The sequence below is a fragment of the Phyllostomus discolor genome, chromosome 13 (genome assembly GCF_004126475.2).
Source record: "Phyllostomus discolor isolate MPI-MPIP mPhyDis1 chromosome 13, mPhyDis1.pri.v3, whole genome shotgun sequence".
In the NCBI taxonomy this organism is placed as follows: domain Eukaryota; kingdom Metazoa; phylum Chordata; class Mammalia; order Chiroptera; family Phyllostomidae; genus Phyllostomus; species Phyllostomus discolor.
Window position 1 is genome coordinate 43,400,565 of NC_040915.2, and position 24,750 is coordinate 43,425,314.

At 64.8% G+C, this 24,750-nt stretch overlaps 2 protein-coding genes across 5 annotated transcripts in view; one reads left to right on the plus strand and one right to left on the minus strand.

Moving 5' to 3' along the window:
* CCDC92 (coiled-coil domain containing 92) overlaps positions 1 to 1,466 on the plus strand; it is a 17,940-nt gene extending 16,474 nt beyond the window's left edge. For all 4 annotated transcript variants that reach the window (XM_036014385.1, XM_036014384.1, XM_028528039.2 and 1 more), the window contains one exon: positions 101 to 1,466. In XM_036014385.1, coding sequence (XP_035870278.1) covers positions 101 to 873 — 773 coding nt within the window. In that variant the 3' untranslated portion in view covers positions 874 to 1,466. The remainder of the gene's footprint in view (positions 1 to 100) is intronic.
* Positions 1,467 to 2,184: 718 nt separating this feature from the next.
* The window catches only part of DNAH10 (dynein axonemal heavy chain 10), a 90,414-nt gene continuing 67,848 nt past the window's right edge, over positions 2,185 to 24,750 (minus strand). Inside the window, 23 exon segments of the mRNA XM_036014389.1 lie at positions 2,185 to 2,524; positions 2,967 to 3,112; positions 3,761 to 3,941; positions 6,562 to 6,729; positions 6,826 to 7,037; positions 7,213 to 7,344; positions 7,794 to 7,965; positions 8,363 to 8,458; positions 8,621 to 8,830; positions 9,520 to 9,720; positions 10,312 to 10,495; positions 11,359 to 11,513; positions 12,095 to 12,249; positions 13,457 to 13,561; positions 14,324 to 14,597; positions 15,558 to 15,787; positions 16,411 to 16,690; positions 18,315 to 18,462; positions 18,651 to 18,872; positions 19,820 to 20,037; positions 20,649 to 20,785; positions 21,886 to 22,067; positions 24,002 to 24,176. Coding sequence (XP_035870282.1) covers positions 2,378 to 2,524; positions 2,967 to 3,112; positions 3,761 to 3,941; positions 6,562 to 6,729; positions 6,826 to 7,037; positions 7,213 to 7,344; positions 7,794 to 7,965; positions 8,363 to 8,458; positions 8,621 to 8,830; positions 9,520 to 9,720; positions 10,312 to 10,495; positions 11,359 to 11,513; positions 12,095 to 12,249; positions 13,457 to 13,561; positions 14,324 to 14,597; positions 15,558 to 15,787; positions 16,411 to 16,690; positions 18,315 to 18,462; positions 18,651 to 18,872; positions 19,820 to 20,037; positions 20,649 to 20,785; positions 21,886 to 22,067; positions 24,002 to 24,176 — 4,130 coding nt within the window. The 3' untranslated portion in view covers positions 2,185 to 2,377.

A 24,750-nucleotide genomic window follows, 5' to 3' on the forward strand; every position in this document is an offset into this window, starting at 1 on the left:
GGAGGCCCCCGGCCCTGCAGGAGCCAGCCGCTGACCCCGGCCGGCTGGCCGGCCAGCCCGTGTCGGGCCCTCAACCTGGTGCCTGTGCTTGTGCTTCCAGGAGACGCCCCTGCCAGGAGCGGCGAGCTGCAAAGACGCTGTGAGGAGCTGGAGGCCCAGCTGAAGGCGCAGGAGGAGGAGAACGCGGAGCTGCTGCGGGAGCTGGAGCAGAAGAACGCCATGATCGCGGTGCTGGAGAACACCATCAAGGAGCGGGAGAAGCGGTACCTGGAGGAGCTCAAGGTGAAGAGCCACAAGCTGAACATGCTGTCCAGCGAGCTGGAGCAGCGCGCCGGCACCATCGCCTACCTGACCTCCCAGCTGCACGCCACCAAGAGGAAGCTGCTCAGCTCCAGCGGGACCTCGGACGGCAGCCCGTCGGGGAGCCCCGTGGCCAGCTACAAGCCGGCCCCGCCCAGGGACAAGCTGCCCGAGACCCCCCGCCGCCGCATGAAGAAGAGCCTCTCGGCCCCGCTGCACCCGGAGTTCGACGAGGTCTACAGGCTGGGGGCCGAGGGCCGGAAGCTCCTGCTGCGGGAACCGGTGGACGCCATGCCCGACCCCACCCCGTTCCTGCTGGCCAGGGAGTCGGCCGAGATGCACCTGGTCAAGGAGAGGCCCCTGGTCATCCCCCCCATCGCCTCGGACCGCAGCTCCGGCGAGCAGCCCGGCCCGGCCCGCGAGAAGCAGCACAAGGTCCACGTGGGTGTGGCCCACCGCATCCCCCATGGGGCCTCGCCGCAGGCCCCGCCCGAGGTGGAGACGCTGGCGGTCGACCAGGTGAACGGAGGCAAGGTCGTCAGGAAGAACTCAGGGACGGACAGAACTGTGTGAGGCCTGCCGGGCGCCCTTCACCCTTGGCCGTCCACGCACTGTGACCACCGCTAGGAAAACTCACCCATCCACACACCTTTTTTTTTTTTAATTTCCATGCATGCCAGATTGTTCTCAGACCTGTCAACAGATTATCCCCACCACTCCACTTGCTCTCACACCAAAATGCGATCGTGTCCCTGCTGCTGCTGCTGCTGCAGACACTGTCTACTAACCGCCGTGGCCAGACACCTGCGTGCCGAATGGCTTGCTTCTCAGCCCCGCTCGCGCCTCTCAGCGCGCTCGGCCGGAGCGCGGGCCACGGCTGCACGCTGCTGAGCGCTCGCGCGCTCAGAGGGCCGCACGCCCACTCCAGCGGAGCCACGCGCGTTTCCCGGACCGCCTGTGCGGGCGGCCCTGCTCCCGAGCCCCTGTAACCCCCTCGGACCTTCCCCAGGGCGGCGCCGTGACCGAGCGGCTGTGTGTGTATGTCACAGGCACTAAATAAGATGACGTTTCTCCTTCTATCACCACCACCTGAAGTGTGTTCATATTCTTTGTTAGTTTTCTCCAAAATGTTCAAGATCCCAACAAACTTTATTTTCTAAACCTGCCTCCTTTCTGTTTCGTGTCTTTTATTAAACCAGCGGAGGGAGGGGATGACGGGAAGGGCAGACACGCCGAGTTCTCGCCCGGACGGTGGGCTCGCCACTTCCGGGAAGAGGCGTCTCCTTCCTCACAGCCCAGAGCTGCCCTTTAGAACGTTCTGGTCTCCGGAAGTGGTGGCAACAACTACTTCTGCCCGTGACTGTCCCCACCCTCTGGGGCGCCCGGCTCCAGGCTGGCCCTGCGGTGCCCAGGAGGAAGGGACCACCGTAGCCTCCAGTCCCAGAGGTTGTGGGTCTGCGCCCAGCCCCACACAGACCCGGACTGGGTGGGGGGGGCAGGGGCTCGTGCAGGAACCAAACACCACCCTCGACAGCCTCACCCGCCCTGGGCCGTCTAGAGGCTGAGGAGCAGCAGCCGGAGGGTCTGGAAGGGGCGGCGCGGCTGGGATGACTCGGCCCGGTCAGCCCCCGGAAGGAGCTCTGCCTGCCGCAGTCCAGCAGCCGGGGCCCACGGCCCACCCTCCGCAGGCAGCTCTCGCCCCAGAGAGGCATCTACCCACACGGACCACAGACAGACCACGGACAGAGACGATGACGATCACACACACACACACACACACACACTCGCGCCTCTGGAAATTTACATCGGAATTCTCACTTTGCCTTAAGCTTAATCAAGTGTTTCCTCTGAGAATGGAAATAAAACACTCAACATCTTAAAGTGCTGTCCTTCGGAATTTACTTTTTTTGAATCCTTAAAAAAATAGCTTCAAAAACAAGCCATGCAGGTTAATTTATATGGAAAGAAATTAGAACGGCTGATTTAAAACGAAAGGAGAATAGTTGTCCAGCCCCCGCTGCCTCTCGATAGGCCCCAGGACACGGCCGCAGGCGGGCACCCCCCCCCCCGCCGAGGGTCAGTCCGAGTTGAGGGTGAGGCACACCCCCTGCAGCACCCAGTGAGAGATGTGCTTCGTGGTGAAGAGGTCGGCCTCGAAGACCAGGCCGACCCCCATGGCGTTCCTTCGGGTGGAGGTGGTGTAGACGGGCGTCCGGAAGGTGTTCTGTGAAGGACAGGCGGGTGAGGGGTGCCCGTGGGGGCGGGGCTCCTCTGCCTGGCTGTGTCTGAGAACGCGGGGCGGGGCTCCGCAGGGCGGCCCTGCTGACGTCAGGGGCCCGCGAGGCGGGGGGACCCGAGCCAGGCCGAGCGGGAGGCACACCGTCCGCACCAGCTGGAGCCGCGACCCGGCCCTGCCCGCCGAACTCGACGAGAAACCGGCCATCTCTCCCGAGTCTCTCCCGAGGTCGGCCTGGACCACAGCCCCTGAACTTGAATCTGCCCCCGCAGAAGTCTCTGGGCACACACGTGCGCACGCGTGTGCTTGCCCGGGACCTGACTCCACGCTGGGGTCATACCTCACGGGCTCCCCCCCCCAGGGTGCACCTACAGCAGGGTGGGGAAGGGGGAGGGAGGGGAGAGGAGCGGGGAGCGGGCGGGCCTTCCACCTGCAGCTTGAGGCGGTGCGCTTCGATGGGGATGACCTTCAGGATCGGCAGGTTGACAACCAGCACCTTGGGCTTGCTCTTGACGAGACAGCCTCTCTCTGTGTCCCAGTCGGCGCCCTCCAGGTACAGTCCCGACACGAAGCAGCCTGAGGAGCCGGAGGCGTCCGGGCTTTACGCAGGGGCACCTGCCACTCGGCTGCGTAACAGCAGCTCTGGGCGGTGTCCACGCCGCACGCCCTCTGCGCGGCCCCGCGTCCTCACTGTTAACCCCCCCGCGCGCTCACAGGGGCGCACGCTGGACTGCAGCTGCGTGTCCCCGGATGACGACCCCGGGGCCCCGGGAAGCGGCCGTGCCCAGACAGGGCCGGCACAGCCAGCAACCCCGTCAAAGGCTCGCGAGGCTGCAGCCGCGCTGAGGGCCCCCCCACTCCAGCCCCCTGTCTCTGGCGCCCACGCCGGGGCCCCTTAGGTCTCCAGGGAAGCCGCCCAGCCGTCCAGATGCAGGACAGATCTGCCTCTGACCTAGGAGCCCATTTCTGCACGCCAGCGGGCGAGCTCGGTCCAGGCCTCCCCTGGCGCTGGCCCGGGTCTCCAAGGACACAGCCGTGGAGAGAGTGTGTGCTCCCCCGGGAGATGTCGAGACATGGACGGTGCATAGCTGCAGCCACGCGGCAGCAGAGGGACCCACAGACCTGGCCCGGCCCATCCAGCTCACACGACCTTCACCCCCGAACTGGGGCGGCTCAGAGGGGCCCTGCACGAGAGACTGCGGGTCCACATGGGGCCGACCGTACCTTGTCCTGCCCGCTCGTTCACTTCATCCGCATCTTGGAACTTGGTCACTTGCGTGAACAAGGTGGAGTGGTCCAGGGGCCAGCCGTTCCTCCGGCAGGTGGCCTGCACCAGGGCCGTGAGGTAGGACTCGGGGATGTGCAGCCCCGAGAGCCACATCACGCCGGGCTCACCCTCGGTGACCTGGAGAGGAGGGAGCGTCAGGGCTGACCAGACCGTGGGTTCATGATTAAAGACGCAGGTCGCGCAAGTGGCAAGAAGACGGGGTCGGGACCACTGGTGGCCCATCTGGGAAAAGCAACCACGCCCAATTCCAGACGGAGCGAAGATCCGGATGTAAAAAAGTAAAACCGGAGGCACTGGATCAAATGTCCCATGGGTGTACTCACAGTGACGACCTGGGAGTGCAGACCGTTAAACCCAGAAGCTGCAACAGGAAGGACAGATACGTTTGACTAATTTCCTTGACATGCAAGACCTCTCACAAATCGACTTTAAGAGATGGAGAACTCAGTGAGAACGAAACCGGTAAGCCAAAACACAATTCCCAGAAGCAGCAGCACGAAATGTGCCACGCGCTCGGCCCCACCAGCGCCGAAGAAGCACGTCCAGGCTGCCGGCTGAGATGGCAGCGGAGGTAAACGCAGCTCGCGCCCTCCCGCGGCCACGGCAGAGTCACGGCCGAAGGACGGGACCGCCACTGCGTGGAACCGCTGGGCACCTGGCTGGTGGAAGCCCCGCAGCTAAAGGGACAGAGCCGCCACGCCGAGACTGGCAGGAGAAGCAGAGACGCAGAGCAGGCCGGTCCCCATCCACGGGTGGACAAACACCCCGACTGGTGTCCTGGCTGCAGAGCCCCCGCTGAGGAGCGAGGGGTCCCGGCCCCACACCAGACCCCCCAGTCCAGGGTTCCAGAGCCAGGAAGGGGAGTCCCCGTAACTTCCGGCTGTGAAACCCAGCAGGGATGTAGCTGAGTGAGACAGTCCCCAGCAGTCCCTTTTCAAAGGCCCGCACGCAGGCGCACTCGGACCCCCTGGCCCTGGGCTCCCGCACTGGGCAGCAGCCCAGAAGGCCCCAGGGACACTTGGGGGGGAGCCGAACTGCCCAGCGTCAGGGCGAGAGCTGGTCAGGGGCAGCTTTCTGCAGGAAAAGGTGCCGGCTGGCAGAGGCCACTGTTCCTTCCCTGAGCCCTCCCCGCGCAGAGCCGGCAGGCGGGTGCCACCTCTGGTCTCCGTCAGTTAGTGTGGCTCGCTCCGTCTGCCCATCTGCCCAGCCTGAGACCCTGCCCCGCCCACCCTGCGGCCGCCAGAGGGGTTTCCAGGGGCCTTTCCTTGAGAATGGCCTGCCCTGGATGGAAGTTCAGGCCTTCCTAAAACCTCTCCAGCAAGCGGCATTTGGCCTCAGGGAGCACCTAATGCTCACTAAAGGGGACCACTCCAAGACACAGCCTAATTAAAATGCAAAGTTAAAGACAGAGAGAATCTTAAAAGCAGCAAGATGAAAGTGAGTCACCTGTGAGACAGCTCCCACAGACTGTCAGCTGACCTCTCAGAAGAAACTTGGCAGACCAGAAGGGACCGGCAGGAAATATTCAGAGTGACTAAGAGCAGGGGCCTGCAGCCGAGCCTGCCCTACCCAGCAAAGCTGTCATTTAGAACCACAGGGCAGATAAAGAGCTTCCCAGGTGAGAAAAAGCTAAAGGAGTTCATCACCACCAAGCCAGTATCACAAATGTTAAAGGTCTGCTTTAAGAAAAAGAAAAAAAAGATACAAGTTTTGAGTAATAGAATGGCAATGAATACACATCTACTGACAACCGAACCTAAAGAACAAGATAAACAAACAAGCACGAGAGAGAGAGACTCACAGACACAGAACACTTTGGCGGCTGCCAGGTGGGAGGGGAGCGGGCAGTCGGGGGCTGGTGAGGAGGGGGAGGGTTGGAGAGCACAGACTTGCTGAGACAGCGCGGTCACGGGACGCCAAGCCCCGCACGGGGAGCAGAGGCAGCGGCACCCCGACAACCAGGCCCGGCGGCACGTGGGCGTGAGATCCACCGGGATGAGCTCTTAGTAAGAGCTAAGAGCTAAGCTCCACGGTGTCTGGTCGCTGGGGCGGACACCTGATACAATGTCGTACGTCACCTGCAATGACGTACGGTAAGCCAGGAGTGACAATGACTTTGACAAGGAGAAATGCACGTCCCGACAACCAGGCAGCACTGCTGCCGGCCGGGAGGAGAGACTCAGCACACTGGGCACCGTGGCGCTGAGGGGGCGGGCGAGCTCGCACTCGGGTCTCGGCTTCTCCAGAAGCCGTCCGACGAGAGCCGCCGGACCTGAAACCCGCGCACCCTGACCCACGGCGTCCGCTGCGGAGATGACCGCGGGGACGCACTCGCGTGCACACCCGAGGGGCGAGCCCTGGGCCGCCGCCGCTGGCAGAGGGGAAGGAGAGGAAAACCCCACGGTGAGCGCCTCAGCGCCCACCGGTGCAAAGGGCCCGGGCGCCTGCGAAGCGGAGAACCCCGGAAAGAACGGGGCGGGCCTAGAGGGACCTGGGTGGAACGGTTTTCGAGGCAGGCTCGCCGAGGAGTGCACTGAGCTGCAAGGGGCCCACTCCCACGCCCTCGCACCAGAAGAGGAGGAGGCAAAGAGACGCAGATGCGCCTGGAGAGGCGGAGACCGTCTCCAGGGCGCTCGGGCAACTGCTAACACAAGTCGCAGGGACAGTGGGGGTGGGGGAGGCTGGGAGGGGTCGCAGGCGGTCCGGGCTGCTCTGCCAGCCAGCCACTTCCCCTCACCCATGACGTGTACTGGCTGAACCGCTGCAGGAAGTAGAGGATCCAGTTGCCGAGGGACTTCAGGGTGTCTGGGGCGAGCTTTCTCCAGATGTTGGGGATCTGCCCGATGAACAGGGACCTGGCGACGTCGTCCAGCTCGCTGCTCATCCCCACCTCTCCGGCCAGGGCCTGCGGACGGACGGAGAGTGGGCGGGCGGGCGGGCGGGGGTCAGCTCACCAGGCTCCAGGTCGAGGCGCAGCCCTGCCCGCCGGGGACCCGCTCACCCTCTGCAGCTCGGCCAGGGACCGGGACATGCGCACGACGAGCTTGTTGAAGCGCTCCAGCTCCTGCAGGAGCACCACCGACGTGGGGGAGATCCCCGTGCCCAGGTGCTTCCTGACCTGGTCCAGGTTGAAGACCTTGGGCATCTTGTTCTCTATGTCCTTGGCCACGAGGCCGATGTACTCTTCTCGGCTGACGCCACTGCTCGATTCCCCTGAAACCCAGGCAGGCGTCAGGGAGAGCGTGGCGGCGGGGTGTGGCCCGGGCCCCCGAGCCTGGCGGCTCAGGGACAGGCGTCAGCAGCACAGACGCTCTGGGCACCAGCAGCAGCGCCAGCGGCCCCCAGCCCCCGGCCCCTGGCCCCCCGGCCCGTGCTCCCAGGCCGGTACCTGTCTGCGGCTGCAGCTCCAGCAGGTGTGCCCACATGGCGCGAGCGGCCTGAGTGTAGTAGCCGATCTCTGCGTTGGAGTGGAGCCCGAACACCTCCGGCGTGTTGGCCAGCGGCAGGGCCTCAATGGCCTCTGCAACGACAGACACACGTGGTCCGCGGCGCGCCACCCTTGGTCGCGGAGGGCCCGCCACCCCCGCACCCCCGACACACAGGCTGATGCCCTGCTCGGTGACTTGTCTTTGATCAGAATTTGACGCCAGCCTGATCCATCCAGCTCTACGTTCATCTGCTATGAAAACAGCTCGGTGAGCCTCGGGGGCCCCCTGTCCTTCTGGACGGAATCCGACAGACTCGCCGTCACCCCAGGACGGGGAGTCTGAGCTGGCGCCATCAGCTCAGGGGCTGGGACGAGCCCAGCGGGCCGCTCAGGGGTGTGACGGGCCGCACCTCCAGGCCAAGGGGTCCCTCGGGCGAGGGGACACAAGGGCCACCAAGCCGACCAGAGAACAGAACAGCTGCAATGCATGGGCCCCGTAGAGAAGACTTTTAAAACACTCTTCCAGAGCTGAGGAGCCTCACCGACGAATCTCTCCTTCATGTCGCCAGCGGGGATCTTGTAGTCCACTTCCCTGTTCCGGAAGAAGTGGAACGGCTGGAAAGTGTCGAAGAGGAAGTCCCCCAGGTACTCGTCCATGTAGATGGTCAGGATGCGCCGGTCGAAGCTGTCGATGGCCCGCCCCCCGTACATGACCTGGGGTGACAGGGGGCGAGAGCCCTCAGCGTGGGACTGGAGAAGCAACCAGACCACCACAACCGAACGGGCCGGCGGCCGCGTCTGTCTTGAGAACTGGGACGTCACTGTTCGGGCCGTGGGCCGCCACCGGGGAGCGCAGCAGTCCCACCTGCCCTGCACGAAGGCACGGAACGGGAGCCAGGCTCTGCGACACGCCCAGGGCGCAGCGAGGTGGGCCCTGCCACGCTTCGAGGACACGCACCTCCGGGGTGATGAGCCCAGAGCCTGCGTGCGGGTGGGGGTCCCTGAGAACGAGCACGACGGGGTGACGGGCTGGGTGTCGTGCACGGAGACCCGGGGCACCAGGCAGCTCGGGGCCCGGAGGCAGTGCGCGGAGGCCCCGAGACGCTCCTACCTCTCCGATGAGGTACTTGAGGCTGCCCCAGGGGATCCGGGGGTCACGCTGCTGGAAGGCTTTCGTCAGGTACGTGTTCAGAATCTCCATGCAGACCTTCGAGGCGGAGGGACGGGCTCAGTGGCAACCAGACCCACGGTCCCTCGCACCCTGCCCCTTGGGAAGACTGGGCAGGGCCGCCGCCACCGTCGCCCCCGGGGGAGAACGGGCGGGGAGGACAGTCCTGGGGCGAGGCCATGGCCCCGGCCGCGCACTCACCTGGAAGTCGGACTCGTTGAAGTCGTAGTACACGTTCCAGCCGATCTTCCCGAACTTCCGTCTCTCCTGCACCACAGCGTGGAAGAACGCCAGCACGTAGACCAGGGGCTTGAACGCGGGGTGCGGGCACTCATCCAGGGTCTCCTGGGAGATCTTAAAGTAGGTCGCCCTCATGTTGAGCTTCAGCCCGTTGGGTGCCTCCGTGACAACCTGTCAGAGGAGGGGACAGAGGGTGACGGAGGAAGCTCGGTCTCCCCGGCTGTTGCCGCATCTCTCTGTGGCCGCCTGTCCTTTCCCCGGAAAGCAGTTCCCTCTGGTGAAGGGCCAGCAGACCCTAAGGAGCTGGACGGACGTCCTCAGGAGCGGTGCCCCTCGCTCGGCAAGTGACCCGGGGGAGGTTCCCCCACCTCTCCCTGAACCGGGGGTCCTCCAGTGTGAAATGAACGCGGTTACATCTGCCCTCTACCAGCCCGGGACAGATGACAGAACCACTCCAAAAATTCTCTGGGCGGTGAGTTAAACAGGGCGTGTAAGCCACGGGAAACTTCTGCATGAACTGCTAGCGGACAGCAGGCCAGGGCGGGCCTCTGGTTAGAGACACGAAGTCCGTGCAGACCAGCCGAGGCTTTCCCTGGGAGGCGCGGCTGCCGCCCAGTCCGGGACGGGGTGACCTCTGAAGAGAGGGGGAGGGCGGAACTGGACGGGGTATCCGGGAGGCTCGAGCCACATCCTGGGGTTATTTCTGAGCACGCATGCATGCATACATGCAAGCGCACAGTCACACATGCACGCCCGCCCCCCCCCCCCCCACACACACGTGTGCACAGGCGTACACAGAGGAATGGCAGTGAGCTGAGGACGGGGCTGTGGGTGCATCAGGGTCTGTCCTGAAGCCGGACCTTCAAGGACTTCTGCAGAATCCCGATGGGGAAGCCCTTGGTGGGGTCCGTGGTCAGCCACAGGCGGAAGTCTGGGTGGGGCTTGGTGATCCTCTCTAGGGACTTCTCCAGATCCTTCAGCCACTTGACCAGGAGGTGGCAGTTCTGCAGCATCAGCCACTGCCCGCGACCCACTGCTGTCTCCAGCAGCTGCAGAGCCAGCTGCAGCGATGGGAAAGAGGAGCCAGTGTCCCGGAGCCCCGGCCCACCCCCCGCCCCGTGTCCTCCCAGAGACCCACCCCAGCTCCTGACCGGCAAAGGCCCGCTCCAGCTGGAGCTGCGGAGGGAGTCCTGGAAGGCACAGTGTCCGACCTCCCTCCCTCAGGGTCGCCTGCGTGTGCAGGGCTGGTTGCAGCCTGGGCGGTGAGGGAGCCCTGTGGCCTCCCCCGTGGCCTCCCTCAGCCCTGAAAGCTCCCCCCCGCCCACAGTCACACCTGCTCCCCGACCACTTCCTCGGCCCAGCCCCCGGGGCGCTGACCACCCCGATCCACAGTGGGGGAGGGGCTGCAGGGGTGGAAGGAGCTGGCTGTGCGTGAGAGGGCTTTGGGAAGAACAGCACCCATTGCCCACGTGCGCGGGGCAGCCACCGGGTCTGGAACCACACTCTCCCTACAGGGCTGTCGTCCTGGCACCCGGCGACCACGCCGGCTCTCGTGGGGCGTGGCCCAACTCGCCCAACACGGGCGTCAGCTCTTTCCTCAGAGGCCAGGGACGCTGCCCGACTGAGAGCCGCTGCTTCCAGCAACAAGTCACCTTATCCTGGCCTTGGCCCATGGCGAGGAACTTGAGGCGGTTTCCCCCAAACCCACTGCGCTCGGCGAGCTTCATGAGGTCGCTGGCGGGGTCGGAGCCGGGGCTCAGGATGAACACGATGGGTGAGTTGGGGGTGCTCTGCTCGAAGATGGCCTCGAAGCTGATCATCGGGGGCTGCACGTACCTGGCGGGAGGGCAAGAGGGCCGGGGCACTCTCCCACATCCGCCCCCCTGGGCCCGCCCCCCTGCCGGGGCTCCCTCGAAGCCCACCCGGCCGGAGGGTCCACGTGCCGAGCACGCCGGATGCGGTGCGCCGGGGCCTCCCTGCCTCCCGCCGGCACAGCCGTGTGGGTCTGCGCGGGGCCGGGGCCTCCTGGCAGAGCCCCCCTCGGCCAGCCTCCCAGGGGACGTCCCCTTGGCGCCAGACCCCGGGGTTCCACAGTGACCATAGCGCAGGCCGGTTCTCAGTGGCTCCCGTTTTGAGATTTCAGAAAATTAGCTTCCGGCACATAAGGACGGGGAGAAACCTAAATTTCTAGCTTCTGTTGAAGAGTCAGAGGACCTGGGCCCGCACTGCCCCCTGGTATCAGTCGGCAGGAGTTGAGGGGCCGCCGACCGGGACCTGACCCCCCCCAGTTGGCACAGTCCCCGCCCAGCCCCACACACTCATCTCCACCACCTGTCCGCCGCCAGGCCACATCTGAGCTGCAGCACCTGGCGTGGCAGGCACGAGGCGCCGTGGCCGCTGGCACCTGAAGCGTGGCCGTCCACACCGAGACAAGCCCAGGTGTGAGTCCACGCAGGGTTTTAAGTCCCCCACACCAAAGATGCGCACAGTATCTCACGGACCCCGTGCTGAGACAGGACGTTAATACGTGAGCTTCCACGCTGGGTCTCCCCAGACCGGCGCTGCTCTGGGGCGGCCACCGGACAGCTCTCAAAGGCGGCTCCCCTGGAGCTGGGCCCCCCTCCCCCCCACCCGCCGTCGGAGCTTGCGGCAGGGACGGCCCCACAGACAGGGCTGGGCAGCGCGGCCACCGCGCTCACTTCTCGCCCATCGTCACGGTCACGTAGTCGGTCACCGCCCGGTAGACCCGGTCCACGCGGAAACAGCGCAGGATGAGCAGCTTCTGGAAGGCCGTGATGTCGCGGTCGTAGCCCAGGGGGAAGGGGAACTGCTCCAGCGAGTCCAGGTCGTACCACTGGGGAGAGCGAGGCACGGCCGGGGGCGTCGGCGGCGTGGACAGGCCGCACAGGCCCCGTCCTCGTGCGCCGGTCCCAAGGCCACGGTCAAGGGGGGACGTCTACGGGAGCGTGACCACCAAGGCCGCTTCTCCCCAGCGCCAGCATCTCCTCCCCCAAACCGCGCACCCCAAGAAAGGGGGGGCTGAGCCGTGTTCACCCCCGAGACCCCCAGGGCCCGTCAGGGACGTGTCCTTGGTGGACGCTCAGTGAGTGTTTCTTGGACGCAGGAGGGATGAGTGGATGGAGGGACGGATGCACGGATGGAAGGATGGGTGAGGGGATGGATGGACGGATGGACAGACGGATGGATGGACAGAAGGATGGATGGTGGACGGACGGGAGGACAGCGGTTCTCCCCCGAAGTCAGCTGACCCAGCACATGAAGAAGATCTCTGCCCAGGGAGTCAGAGGGCCCTGGCTCCGCTGGGAGCGGCCCACTCGGAGGGACGCCCTGCAGGCACGCACGAGGAGCCGGCCGCAGGCTCAGTCCGGGAGGCGACGCACAGGGCGGCGGGGGAGGGGCCGAGCAGGGGCTCACCTCCTGCCAGACAGTGGGGTGCTTCTCGATGTCCTCGGGCAGGCGCCCAAAGCGGTCTGCGAACGCCTCCGACAGGAGCATGATGTCCTCCCACCCCTGGTCGGACAGCCAGGCGCAGGGCTTCTTCCGCCGGCTCCGCTCCAGGGAGATGTTTCCTGGTCGCAAGGGCGGGAGCAGACTCAGCGGCCAGCGCTGACTCCGCACGGTGGTGGCGGGGGTGGTCGGGGGAAGGCAGCTCTGTGCCAGGACCTCCCTCCCGGGGCAGACCCACCGCAGAAAGGGGGCGGGGAAGGGGGCGTGGCCTCCCTGTCACCACGGGTGACCCCTGCCAGCCCCCTGGCCGGCTGCCAGCTCTGGGGGCACCTTCAGGTGGAGAGCGGCGGCAGCGTCAGGCCACACCAGAGCTGTCTGTGAGGCTGGGACTGCCCACTGAGACCTTTAGTGACCAGCGCGAGTGGAAGCCGATTCTGAGGAGAGTCTTTGCCGTGGTCGTTTTCACGAAAGCAATGTGTACCCGTGTGAACGGAGGTGCTTTCCTTTTTTTTTCTGGGGGATCCAGCACCTCTGTTTTGCTATGGGCCCTGGCTGGTGTGGCTCAGTGGACTAAGTGCGGGCTGTGCACCGAAAGATCTCGGGTTTGACTCCCGGTCAGGGCACAGGCCTGGGCTGTGGAGCCACGTCCCCAGCTGGGGGCATGCGAGAGGCAAGTGATGGGTGTATCTCTCACACAGATGTTTCTCTCCCCTCTAAAAGGAAATTAAGAAGAGCCATGGGATTTTCAGGCCAAAAAGTACCTGAAATGCCATCAAAAGTAGCTCCTCTCTACCCTCCTAGGCTACCAGCCACGCCACAAACTCCTTACTTAGGGCACAATCAGGTTTTGACTTTTTCTGTACTGAGCCAAAGACACTTAGAACACGCTGGGTAGATACACTCTCAGCCCCAACCACACATCCCAGGACTCCCGCCAGGGCAGATGGGAGGGGCCCCAAACGAAGACCAGAAGTGCATTTCCACCGAGGGACCACTCAGCCCACACCACTTGGAACAGCCTGAGATGGACTGGGTGCAGGCAGGGCAAAGGAAAGGTGTCTTTAGAATTCCTGGCCTGCAAACCCTCCACCCCCCGAGAACTACAGACCACAGGAGAGCTGCTGTCAGAAGGAGGTCCCAGGGCTCAGCAGCAGGAGGGAAGGGGCCCACGCGGGGGCAGCACCAGATCAGAGGCCGCGCCAGCTAGCAGGTGGCAGAGTCAGCGATGCCTCCTTTGCACCAGCTGCTGCGTCTGGGACAACGCCGTCCACCGCACACACAGGAGACCCGGAGGGGGCGGAGTGGAGGCGCCGGAACCGCTTTCCTTACCTTTTAAGAAGAAATCTAATTCCTCCTGGGGGACTCGCCCTTCTCCTTGCTCTATCTTGATCGTCATATTGAAAGAAAAGAGTAACTTGTGTCTCTCAAACAACCCTGGGGAAAAACGGCGGGTGATATTGATTTAGAAAATGTGCTTTCATCACTGCGTTTCTTATGCACGACGTGACGTGCTCACGCACAGGAGAGAACTGTGAGGGACGGGGCTGCGGAGGGAGGGGGTAGGCGGGGAGGGGTGCGGGGTGGGGGACGCGGAGACAGCTGTGCCAGAACAGCAGCAAGAACAGAAAAGAGAGGAACGTAACAAAACGCTCAGGTGGTGCAGCCACACCTCACCCTCCCTGGGCTCGGTTCAGGGGCCCTGCCCCCAACGCTGGCTGCGTTCCAGTGACACTCGGGTTGTGAAGGCGGCAGAGGCCGGGGCGGCCCATGGGCCGTGGCTGCGGATCTCTGGCGCAGAGGCCGTGCACCCCACCCACGGGAGGACATGCATGCTTGGGTCCTTTTCTGACGGGAGGAGCACGTTCCCGGGACAGCCGGCTGTCTGAGCCCAAGTCAGCGGCCTGAACCCCCTTCGCCTGTGTGAGGAGGGCCGGCCACCTGAGGGCGCCCTACAGGGACAACAGTCCTTAACCAGTTTCCTGCCCGCATGGTGCGGGCTGGGTGCGGCCAGGTGCTGCCCACCTCCCAGCCCCTGTGGGGGGGGCCCCTGAGCCCGGGACGTGGCTGCGGCTGGAGACAGAGCCTCTGAGGAGGCGGGGAAGCCGAAAGGAGGCCGTGGGCGGAGCCCAGCCCCACCTGGCGTTGGGGCGCGGACACCAGGGGTGCCCACAGGGCCCGCCCGTCCCAGTCGCTCACCCGTGCAGCCGTAGTTATAGATGTTGAAGGTCAGCGTGTCCATTATGTTCTTCAGCCGCTTAATGAGGATGGAGTCCGGCAGCGACTTCTTCAGCGACAGCCCGAACACCTCCAGGAAGGCGCTCAGGGAGTACTGGTACATGGCGTTCACCAGGGCCATCTCCGACAGCACGAAGAACAGGACGGCGCCCCGCCGCGCGGCCGGCCGGTAGCCGTCCCGCAGCCTGTCGATGTCCAGGGCGGTCTTCTCCGCCAGCTTGAGCTTCTCCGACACCTGAGGGGGCGTGCAAGTTGCCGAGGGGGCGGGGAGCCTCACACCGGTAACCACGGGGAATGCGGAGTGGGTGAGGGAGTAAGAGGCAGGGGAGGGGGTTGGGGTCGGCCAGAAAACCCCAGCGGTGCCCCAGGGGCGACCAGGCACCCACCCCCTCCCGAGACGTGATGGACGTTAGTGGCTTGGTTTCCCTGCCCCCTTTTCTAGTAACAGAATCTGGATTTTACTTGGAGAGTCACAGCTTTCCCGTCTCGTCCCATCTGTGGGACCCCACCCCAGCCTCGGGAGAGGAGCATGTGCCTGAGGCCTGGCCAGTCCACACAGTCCTTCCCCAGGCCAGCCCCAGGCCACGAGCCTGGTTTGGGGCAAGCATGTGACTTAAACGCCTCTCAGAACCTTCGTGATAGGGACAGGTAAAGACTCTCACTCTTCCCTTGGGACTTGAACCTGAAAGGACATGAGGCCAGACCCATCTTGAGACCACAAGGGGAGTTTAGCTCCACGGGGAGGCAAAGGACAAAGCCAACAGAAGGCCCAGCCCAGGAGTGGAGAGAAACCCAGTCTTGATGACATGCCCGAAGTCTTGGATCCGGAGTCCTGGATGCAGCCCTACCTGAAGCCTTCATAACCTTTCTGTTTACTAGGCTGATAAATTCCCTTTTGACTTAAGCCAAGCAGGGCTGGACTTCCCATAACTCTCAACTGAAAGAGGCTGACCTACTGCACAAGGGCCCCTGGTCCCCTTCAGGATGACCCTCCCCAGAGCGCGCCCCAGTGGAAGGGCCAGTTCTCATCGGGCAGACCCTCGGTGGCCTGAAGCCTGGGCCCAACGAGGGTGCGGGGTGATGTCCTCCCACCCCTACAGCCTCCGATTCTGGACCTGGGACCGAGAATAGGGCCCCGAGGTCAGGGAGTCCAGCTCTCCCCTCAGACTGAATGCATCTCCCAAGCGGCCGGTACCTCTGTGGCCTTGGACTTGGTCTCCTCCAGGGTCTGCACCAGCTCCACATTGTCCAGCATGTTCCCCGTGGAGGTGGCCAGCTCGCGAAGGAGCGAGTCCTCCAGGTCCTTCAGCAGGTTCTTGTTCTCGCTCGTCTCCTGGATGAGGTGCTCCCGCTGCTCCTCCAGCTCGTGCCGCTCGAAGGCCACCAGCACGCTCAGCAGCTGGTCCTCCAGGCCCTTCAGCGTGACTGCAGGGGAGCAGGGCGGCCCTCACTGCACTGTTCCCCTGTGAGCCTGCCCCCGAGTCTTCTCGCCGGCGCAGCTGTGCTGGGGGCAGGCTGAGGGCAGGCGCAAGCCAGCATCTCAGCAATACGGAGACTCACGCTCCGGACATAATCACTCTGAAGCCACAAGGCGACCGAATGACAGAAGGAAATGGAGACGCCGCCCTACAGGGGGCGGGCAGAGTGCAGACACGCCCCACAAACCCCAGTGGGAAGCACTGCCACACCTAACCAACCTGTCTGAGACCCTGCGTGACGACCCTGGGAAATTCAAGACGTGGTGTGCGGCCCCTCACGGAGCTCAGCCACGCAGCGTGTGCACGCACACGGCCCTGCCCTGCCTGTGGGGTCTCGCCTCTTCCCGGCGTGGACATCTGAGCCTCGGTCCCAACCCGGCCACCTCAAGGCTCGGAACGCGTCACCGTCCCAGGTGTCACCGGGTCGTCAAGAACTGACCAGCTCAGATGTGACAGAGAGGAGGCGGCGAAGGGCCACTGGATGAAACGGCGACCTGGGAGAGCCCCGGCCGCACACCGAGGCCCCCACGGCAACCCCCCGGCCGCGCACCGCGGCGCGGAGGCCCTCACCGGTGTAGTTGATGACCATGGCCTTCCCGAACACGGACGGCGTGTACCGGGGGTTGGCCAGCTTGGTGGTCAGGTAGAGCCGGAAGCTGGAGTCGTAGTCCACCTCCTTGTCGCCCAGGACGATGAACTGCCGCCCCTGCGAGACCTTGATGTTCTTCTCCAGCACGTTGTCGATCACCGGGTCGATGTACTCGTCCACGTCGTGGAACAGGAAGGGCGTCCCGTACTTGATGGACATCTCCAGCTGCTTGAGGAAGTCGGGGTCGTTGAAGGAAGCGACCTGGGGGGCGGGGTGGGGGCAGAGGCGCGGGGTCAGCCCCGCGCCCAGTGCGAGGCGAGGGGTGGGGGCGGACACAGAGCCTGGAAGACGGCCAGAGGGGAGGAGAAGCCGGGCACGTCGCCCGCGGGAACCCAGAAGGCCCCCAGGCTCAGGCTCAGCCTCTCACTCCACACGCAGAGTCCGGCAGGGAAGAGCGATCACCTCCCTCCGGAGGGAGAGCTTTGTTACACCTCCCGCGGGACGGCAACGGGACCCAAGCACAGAGCCCCCGGAGACCTGCGTTTTAATTCTCTCTCCTCTTTCGTTCCCCTCTCTGAACCCTCAGGTCTGCCTCGGTGCCCATCCTCAGAGCACGTGGAGACGCCTCCTCCCCCCGATGCTGGCCCGCTGGCGCGCACCCCTCCTCGGCTGCGCCCCCTCCTACTGCACTGGCCTAGCCTCTCCCCGCGGGACCCGAACCCGCCCTCCTTGAGGCAGAACAGGGCAGCGGCAGCAGCAGCAGCAGTGGGACAGGGGCCGGCAGCGGGCGGCCACCTCGGGGCCCTGGCAGGCTGGGGGAGGAGGGCCGCTGAGCAGCGCAGCTGCACACGGGAGGACGCGCATCCCGGTCTGTGGCTCCCCCAAGCTACGCGGCCGGCGCTCCCCTGACCACGCACACAAGCAGGCTGGCCCCGGCCGCAGGCACATCCCGGAGAGCAGGGACCAGAAAAAAAGGGGCAGAGGTAAAGCTCGAGATCGTGGATTTGCTGATCACTTCAGCCCAGAGGTCGGACTCCAGCAACCTCGCCCAAGGAAACATGAAAACGTGCCCACAAGACGGCGTGGGCACCAGCGTTCTCGCCAGCACTCTTCACAGCAGCCGAGAAGTGGAAACACACCACGCGTCCGTCAACGGGTGGACGGACAGACGTGGCCCGTCCACACAAGGGAGCGCGGGTCAGCTGTGAGCAGGAACGCGGCGCCGACTCCTGCTGCGATGCGCATGAACGTGAACACATGGCACCGAGTGGGCGACGCCGGACACGGAAGGCCGCACGGGGCGTGACCCCACCGCGCCAACGCCGGGAACAGGCAGGCAGATGCGCACGGTCAGAAGGCCCGTCGGTCGGCGAGCGCCAGCGGCTGGGGGAGGGAAGAGCTGCGGGAAGGGTGGCGGTGGCCGAGGGACACCGCATCCCCTCGGGGGCGACAGACCTGACCCGGGTCACTCTGTGAGTACGCCCCAACACCACTGACTGTGTGCTGCGTGGCTGGATTCTACGGTGCGTGAGCTGTATCTCAGCCAAGCCCTCCCCCGCTCCCCCCCAGAACAAAGCCACTGAGCACCCGAGGCCTCCGAGCCCCGCACTGCAGGGGACACGAAGGTGAGCAAAGCGAGGCCTCCGCCCCCGAGTTGCTTGCAGCCTGAGGGCTGGGCAGAGCGAAGCCAGGGGACCGTCCTGCCCTCCAGACTTGACCAAGGGGCTGGGGGGGCTCCGCCTGGGGCTCAGAGCAGTGGCATCTGAGCTGGGCGTGGCCAGAGGTGGGGTTGGGGTGGGGGGTGCCTGGAGGGAGAGGAGGCGGGGAGCCGGGCCGTGGCCCGAGCAGGGCCGGGAGGGCAGCGGGGGCCAGGGGGCCGGCACACCCGCAGGTTGTTTCTCTCCTCCTTCCTCTTGATCCAGCTGAGGGCCTGCTGCTGCGGGTCGATGCACAGCGGGAAGCGGCTGGCCCGGGTGGTGAGGATGCCGTTCTGAATGGAGAGCTCATCGGGGGGCAGTCCCTGGGAGCCCCACCTGGAAGGGACAGTGGCAGGAAAACCCACTTGTCTTGCCCAGTTGTGAACCAAGGGTCGAGGGGGGCAGGGTCAGCCTTCCCCAACAACCCACCGATCCTGGAAACTGCTCCACCACCCTCCGAGTCCGGGAGCCGGATTCGCAGCACACCCGCTGCTACCCGCCCCCCGGCTCGGGACCGCACACACCTGCTGACCTCCACGTCGTCCGTGAGCAGGCTCTCCAGCCGGAAAGGCAGGCTCAGGGGGATCCCCCGCTCCAGGATGTCCTTCTGCCAGACCTCCCGGACCATCTCGTTGCGGAAGTCCCAGGTGAAGGCACCCTCGTAGCTCAGGAACGCCGCACAGAGCAGGCAGTCCCCCAGCAGCTTCACCCGCCGGTGCATCAGCTCGCCCAGGTCCTTCAGCCACCTGGCGCAGGACGGGGGCTGCAGTAAGCAGTCACCTTCCGGCACCATCTGAAGGAACCTTCTAGAAGAACCGGCCTGACCCACGGCTAATGGGGCGAGCCAGAAAAAAACGAAGATTTTCTTTTCTGTTACAGAATGCCAACTCACTTTGCCACTCCCCTTCCTTCACACTTAACGTTTTAAAAGGCTTTGCTCGATCCCAAGGCCCAGCAGAACCCAGCCCCGAACAGGGGCCCTGATGGATGTCCGTGGGACGCACTTCGTCTCCGAGCGCCCTGGGAAGCAGTGACCGCATGGCTTCCGCACCCTCCATCCAGGCTCGCGGGCGCGGCCGGTGGGGCACGTGTGCTCCGGCCCGGCCAGGCGGCGCAGAACCGCCTGCAGTGGGAACACTGTCTCTTTGGCCTCTTCTGGGACACGGCCCAGGTCCTCTGGGTTTTGCAAACAGGGACCGTGTGCACTTCCCATGAGCAGCGGCACCCCCAGTGTTTCCGTGCCGCATTTGCAGGCGCTGCGTTAGAAACTGCTGTCCCCCGCAGTGGGCCGGCTGCGACCACACAGCCTTGCCCCTAAGCATCAGACAGCCCCGCCCACTCCGGGGCGCAGCTCCGGGCGGACAGGGCACAAGGGCACGGAACGGCCTCCTGCTCCAGACCCGCCCAGAGAGGACTCGAGGTCAACGGCCCCGAGAAGTAGCCACCCCCGGGACGGGGGGCACCTCACAGGGGCGCTGGCTTCTCCCTGTCTGCACAGCGGGTCCACCTCTGTAACCCCCAGGGGTCACTGGACAAACAGCACCCCACAGCGAGCAGGACGGCCACCTGCAGGCGGCCGCTGCCCCTTCTCCACCACAGCGGCAGCCGCGGAGTCGAACTTCCTCACGCGTTTGCAGAGGGAGACGCAGCGCAGACTCGGCCCAGAGCCCGGCCGGCCCGGGGCCCCGCTGACCTGACGTTCTCGGAGCCCAGGCCAGAGATGAGCTTGTCGGCCGCGATCAGCCGCCGCTCCATGATCTCGGCCTCTTCCTGAAGCTTCTGCTTCTCCAGGGTGGCCGCCTCGTACTTGGCCCCCAGCGCTTCCAGCTCCCTCTGGATGGCCGCCAGCTCGTTCTGGATCTTGTCCAGCTCACGCTTCGTGAGGTAGAAGGTCCGCTCCAGCCTGGCCACCTGGGTGAGGAGGATTGGCAGGCGGTCGGGGGCAAGTCCATCGAGTGCTCTGAGCAGTGGAGCTCTGCGTGACGATGTGACATCAGACTGTGGCTCGCAGCGGCAGCCCCAGCCCCGGCCTGCGAGCGCTCTCTGAGCCGTGGGTTCCACGTGCCACTCCGACCCAGCAGTTCTCTGCTCAGGGCCACCTGCCCCCAGGGGATACGTGACGATGTCTGGAGACGGTGTCAGTTGCTGGAGCTTGGGGGCAGGGACAGCGGCACTGGAGGGCAAAGGCCCGGATGCTGAGCCGTGGGGCGGAGGACAGCACCCTTGACCACGCTGCCCAGCCCCGCCGGCCGAGACCCCTGCTCGGCTCCCAGCGACGGCCCTGATGAGCGCCTCTCGCCCTGCTCCCGCCCACAGAACCGGGATGCCTGTGGCCCCAGTCCCTGCGACGTCCAAATGAGGGCTGTGACCACAGGGATGTCGTCTACCAGGACAGAACCGTCCGTGGGCTTCAAACCGCAACCCTGCCGGAGTCCTTCCAGCAAAGCGAGGACCCGTGAGCGCGCAGCCCAAGGCGGCCCCGCACTGAGCAGCGAGGCCCGCGTCCCACAGGCAGGCAGTACCTTCTCTCTCTTGGGCTTGATCTCCTTGAACACGTCACAGTAGCCCATCACGGCCTCGACGAACTTCAGCATGCCCAGGCCCGCCTTGCTCACGGCTTCCATCTCCTCAGTCGTGGTGTTGAGGTTCTTCAGGAGACCTGCAGGTCGAAGACGGGTGACCGGGTGGGTGGTGAGCCCCATCTAGGAGAGCAGAGCGGGGAGTGAGCTGCCCGGGGACGAGGTGAGGGCAGCCGGTCCCTCGGTCCTCAGCCCCCGGGAGCAGGGGTGGACAGCCGCCCCGTGGACACCGGGGCGGGCCCGGCCCCGGGAGAGTCCTGTGTAAGAGGACACTCCAGATGCAGGCGAGGGCACAGGCCACTGCCGCCCAGGGCATCCTGTGACCCAGGTGCTTCCGCAGGACAACCAGCAGTCCTGGGGCACCTGGGGGGTCAGTGAGGGCCCCCCACCCAGGCAGGCAGCAAGGTGGCTCAGAGCAGGGAGCTGGCTGGGACCCGTAGGCCACTACAGGTCCCACCACCTCCACCCGCACCCTCAGGCCCGGAGCAACTTCACACTGAACCAGTGCTCGGGTGGAGACGGTTCCTTGGGCTTTGGTGGCGGCTTCAACCCTTTGTGTTTCCCTCGGTTGTGTTTTCAAGGGGATGCAGACGAACACTGGACGGCACGGCTCCGAGCAAACGTCGGGGTGGGCTGTGACGCCACAAACCCGAGCCGGCTATCACAAAGACCCTCGGGGTCCTCCTGGCTCAGCTGGCTCAGCGCCCGGGCAGGACAGGCTCCAGGCGGAAAGGGGGTGTGGGCATCCCGTGACTGGAGGCGGAGGGGCTGGCCGGGGTGGTGCTGTCCCCTCCCCCACATCCTCCCCAGGGAACCTGCAGAAGACTTTGCACTGGCGAGAAGCCAGGAGGAGGGGCCGAGGGTGAGAGCAACTCTGAGCACCTCGGTGCCTGTCAGACAAGACGCTCAGAAGACGGGGCTGGTTCGAGCTCCACGGGACGGCCCGGCATCCTCCCAAGGAGAACCAGAGCAACTGCGGAGCTGACCACATGGGCCAGCCAGGGCCCACCCTCCTGGCTCACGGGACACTGCCCCCGTCTTCCTCCGGGGACCAACATCCCACCCCCTCCGGCCACAGGGCCACCATGCGACTGCCGGGAGGGCCTGCTGCCCCCACCCCGGGGACGGACGTGCCCAGGCAAGAACCACCCTGGCCCCCCCCACGTTCCTCTGCACTCACTTCTGATATTTTTAACCTGGCCCTGGGTGATCGAGTCGAAGTCAATCTCCATCAGCGACCGCAGGAAGTTCGGGTCGGACATCATGCCCTTGGCGGTCTTCCAGTTGAGCTCCTTGTAGCCCTTCATGATGAGGATGCACTCGCACACCGTCTGCACCTGCTTCGGGGGCTTGGCGAAGGACCTGGCGAGACACGGGGGCACTGGGTGTGGCCAGGGCTAGGCCCGAGCGCAGGCCCCAGCCAACACGCCTCGGCCCGGAGCGCGGCAGCAAAGGGAACCACGTCCCAGCTGACACTTGGGCTCCTGGAGGCAAGCTTCTCCAAGGACGGATCGGGGGTCTCGCCCACTGGGTGCCAGCCCAGGCTCCTGGAAGCTGCCTGGGCATCAGAATCGGAGCAGGGGGGTCAGGAGGATGCAAGCCCAGGTCACCACCGAGGGTGTCCCAATCAGTAGGTCAGGGTGCAGCCAGAGGATCTGCGTTTTTTTAAAAAGACTTTATTTATTCTTAGAGAGAGGGTAAGGGGAGGAGAAAGAGAGGGAAAGAAACATCAATCAATTGCCTCTCACATACCCCCAACCAGAGGCCTGGCCCACAACCCAGGCATGTGCCCTGAGTGGGAATTGAACCAGCGACCTTTCAGCTTTTCGGGATGATGCTCCACCAACTAAGTCACACCAGTTGGGGCAGAATCTGCATTTCTAATTACACACTGGGGTGGCTCCTGAGACTCAGTGGGAGCCAATGTCATTACCACCATCACTGCCACCATGACCATCACCATGACCATGACCATCACCACGACCATCACCACGACCACCTCCACTGGCCTCTTCTCCGTTTCCCAGAGGCAAACGGGGCCAGGGGTGCCCACATCCTAGTCTCCTTGCAGGCCCGGTGGCCCCTTCCCTGTTTCCTTTGTCTTGATGGGACCAGACTGTCCCTGTGCCCTGCCACTCTGTGCACAGTGCTCTCGACCCGCTGGGGACTGGAGGCCCAAAGGACAGGAGGGTGCGGTGGCGTGATGCCAAGGCCCAGAGGGGCTGCTTCTGGGTGAGGCGGAGCACGCCACAAGCTGTGAAGACACCAAAGCCATGAAGAGGCGGAAGCCAAAGGAAAATGACGAAGAAAGGGCAAAGGAAAGGCGAAGGAGAGCAGGAGCCGGTAGGGTCACGGCCGTCGTCACTGGGGCCAGCTGTCGGGGGGCGAGGGAGAGGAGGAAGGGGGTGGAAGTGGGGGAGAGAGAGCCCCACTGCGCTGCAGTGTGGAGGCTTTCTGCACTGGGTGAGCCCCCACCCACGTCCCCGCAGACGAGAGAACGTTCAGTCCCTGAACACTCCACCGGGACAAACACCGTGGAGAGTAAGCCTCCAGCCCGGACATGGGAGTCTCTCCCAGGAGACCCAGCTGTGCAGCCAGAGGACAGAACCCTTCGGAAAATGAGGGAAGGAGAGAGCTGAGGTCCCTAAACCAGGGTGACGAGTGTGGGGCCAGGCAGCCCAAGGACAGGGGACAGGCGGGCAAGGCGATGTTTATTCCTGGCTTTATGCACCGTGCTGACTTTACCAGCAGGACCCCGTTAACGGCACACCCGCCCTGCACCCGCCCCTCTCCCTGACAGCAGGCGGAGATGTCTCCCAGACTGACTTGCAAAACGTCTGGGCCACAGTGAAGACCCGCTCTCCCTGCCGTGGGCAGGCCCCTCCGGCTGGTAAGGGATTAGAGCGTCTCCCACGGTCCCTCAGTTCCTAGGTGGGGACAGCTCTGCCACACTGTGTCCAGCAGGGTGCCGGCCCAGCCTGGAGTGTCTTCCCATCAAGAGGACCGATTTAGGAAGCTCCACCTCTCCCATACAGCCCGTTCTGTGAGTCAGCCTGGGTGCAAGGTCAGCAGGCCCCGCACCCTACCAGCTGGGGGCTGAGGGCAAGCCACCCCGCCTCCCCAGGCCCCACCTCCCTCACCTGCAAATGAAGGTAATGACAGTCCCCACCACGGAACAGGCCCAGCACAGTGGTGCCACAGTTACCATAACTGCTTTCAGGAGGGGTGCTGGGGACGAGCCCAGCTGGGGACCAGCCCAGCTGGGGACCAGCCCAGCCGGGGACTGCCATCGATACCTGATCTCAGTCACATCCGACTTGTCCAGCTTCTGCAGCTCCAGCTTGGCGGCCTCCAGGATGGGCATGACCTCGGCAAGGGCCGTCTCGGCCTCGGCCTTCTCCACAGCGATGATCTTGTTCTGCTCCTCGATGTCTATGGCCTTCTCCTCTGCCAGCTTCTTCTTGTCCTCCGCTGTGCGGGGAGGGGGCAGTCAGCGAGGCTGCTGGGAGTGGGCAGGACAGGCCACCGCTGTGGGGGCAAGCTGTGCACAGCCCTCGGTCCTCACCGGGCCACGGGGGCTCTAATGAGCCCTGGCCAGCCCAGTGCCTCAGGCCTCCACTGGCAGGGGAGTCCTTTCCATACCCCGGGGCTCCAACCGGGACAGCTGCCCCCGACTCTGACCCTCTCACCCACGTCGCACCCACTCCATCCCACGTGACATCCCCCAGGCCTGCTGGGCCAATGCTCGACGAGGACGCCAGGCCGCCCTCCGTGCTTCTGGCTCACTGAGCTCTCTCTGCCTTTCCGTCACCTTCTCCTATGTGCATTCAGGCCCAGCTCAAAACGCCACGCTGCCCCCCGAGCGGCCTGCCCCTCTGCTACTCTCAGTCTCATCACCCTGTGTACACGCTTCGCAACGCTGATCCTGATCCGAAGCCTCGCCACCTCATGGGCTCGCGGGCCCCACCCACTGGAACACAAGCACCTCCAGGGGCTGTAACTCCAACGTTCAGAACAGGGCGTGGCCAACAGGAGATGCACTGTG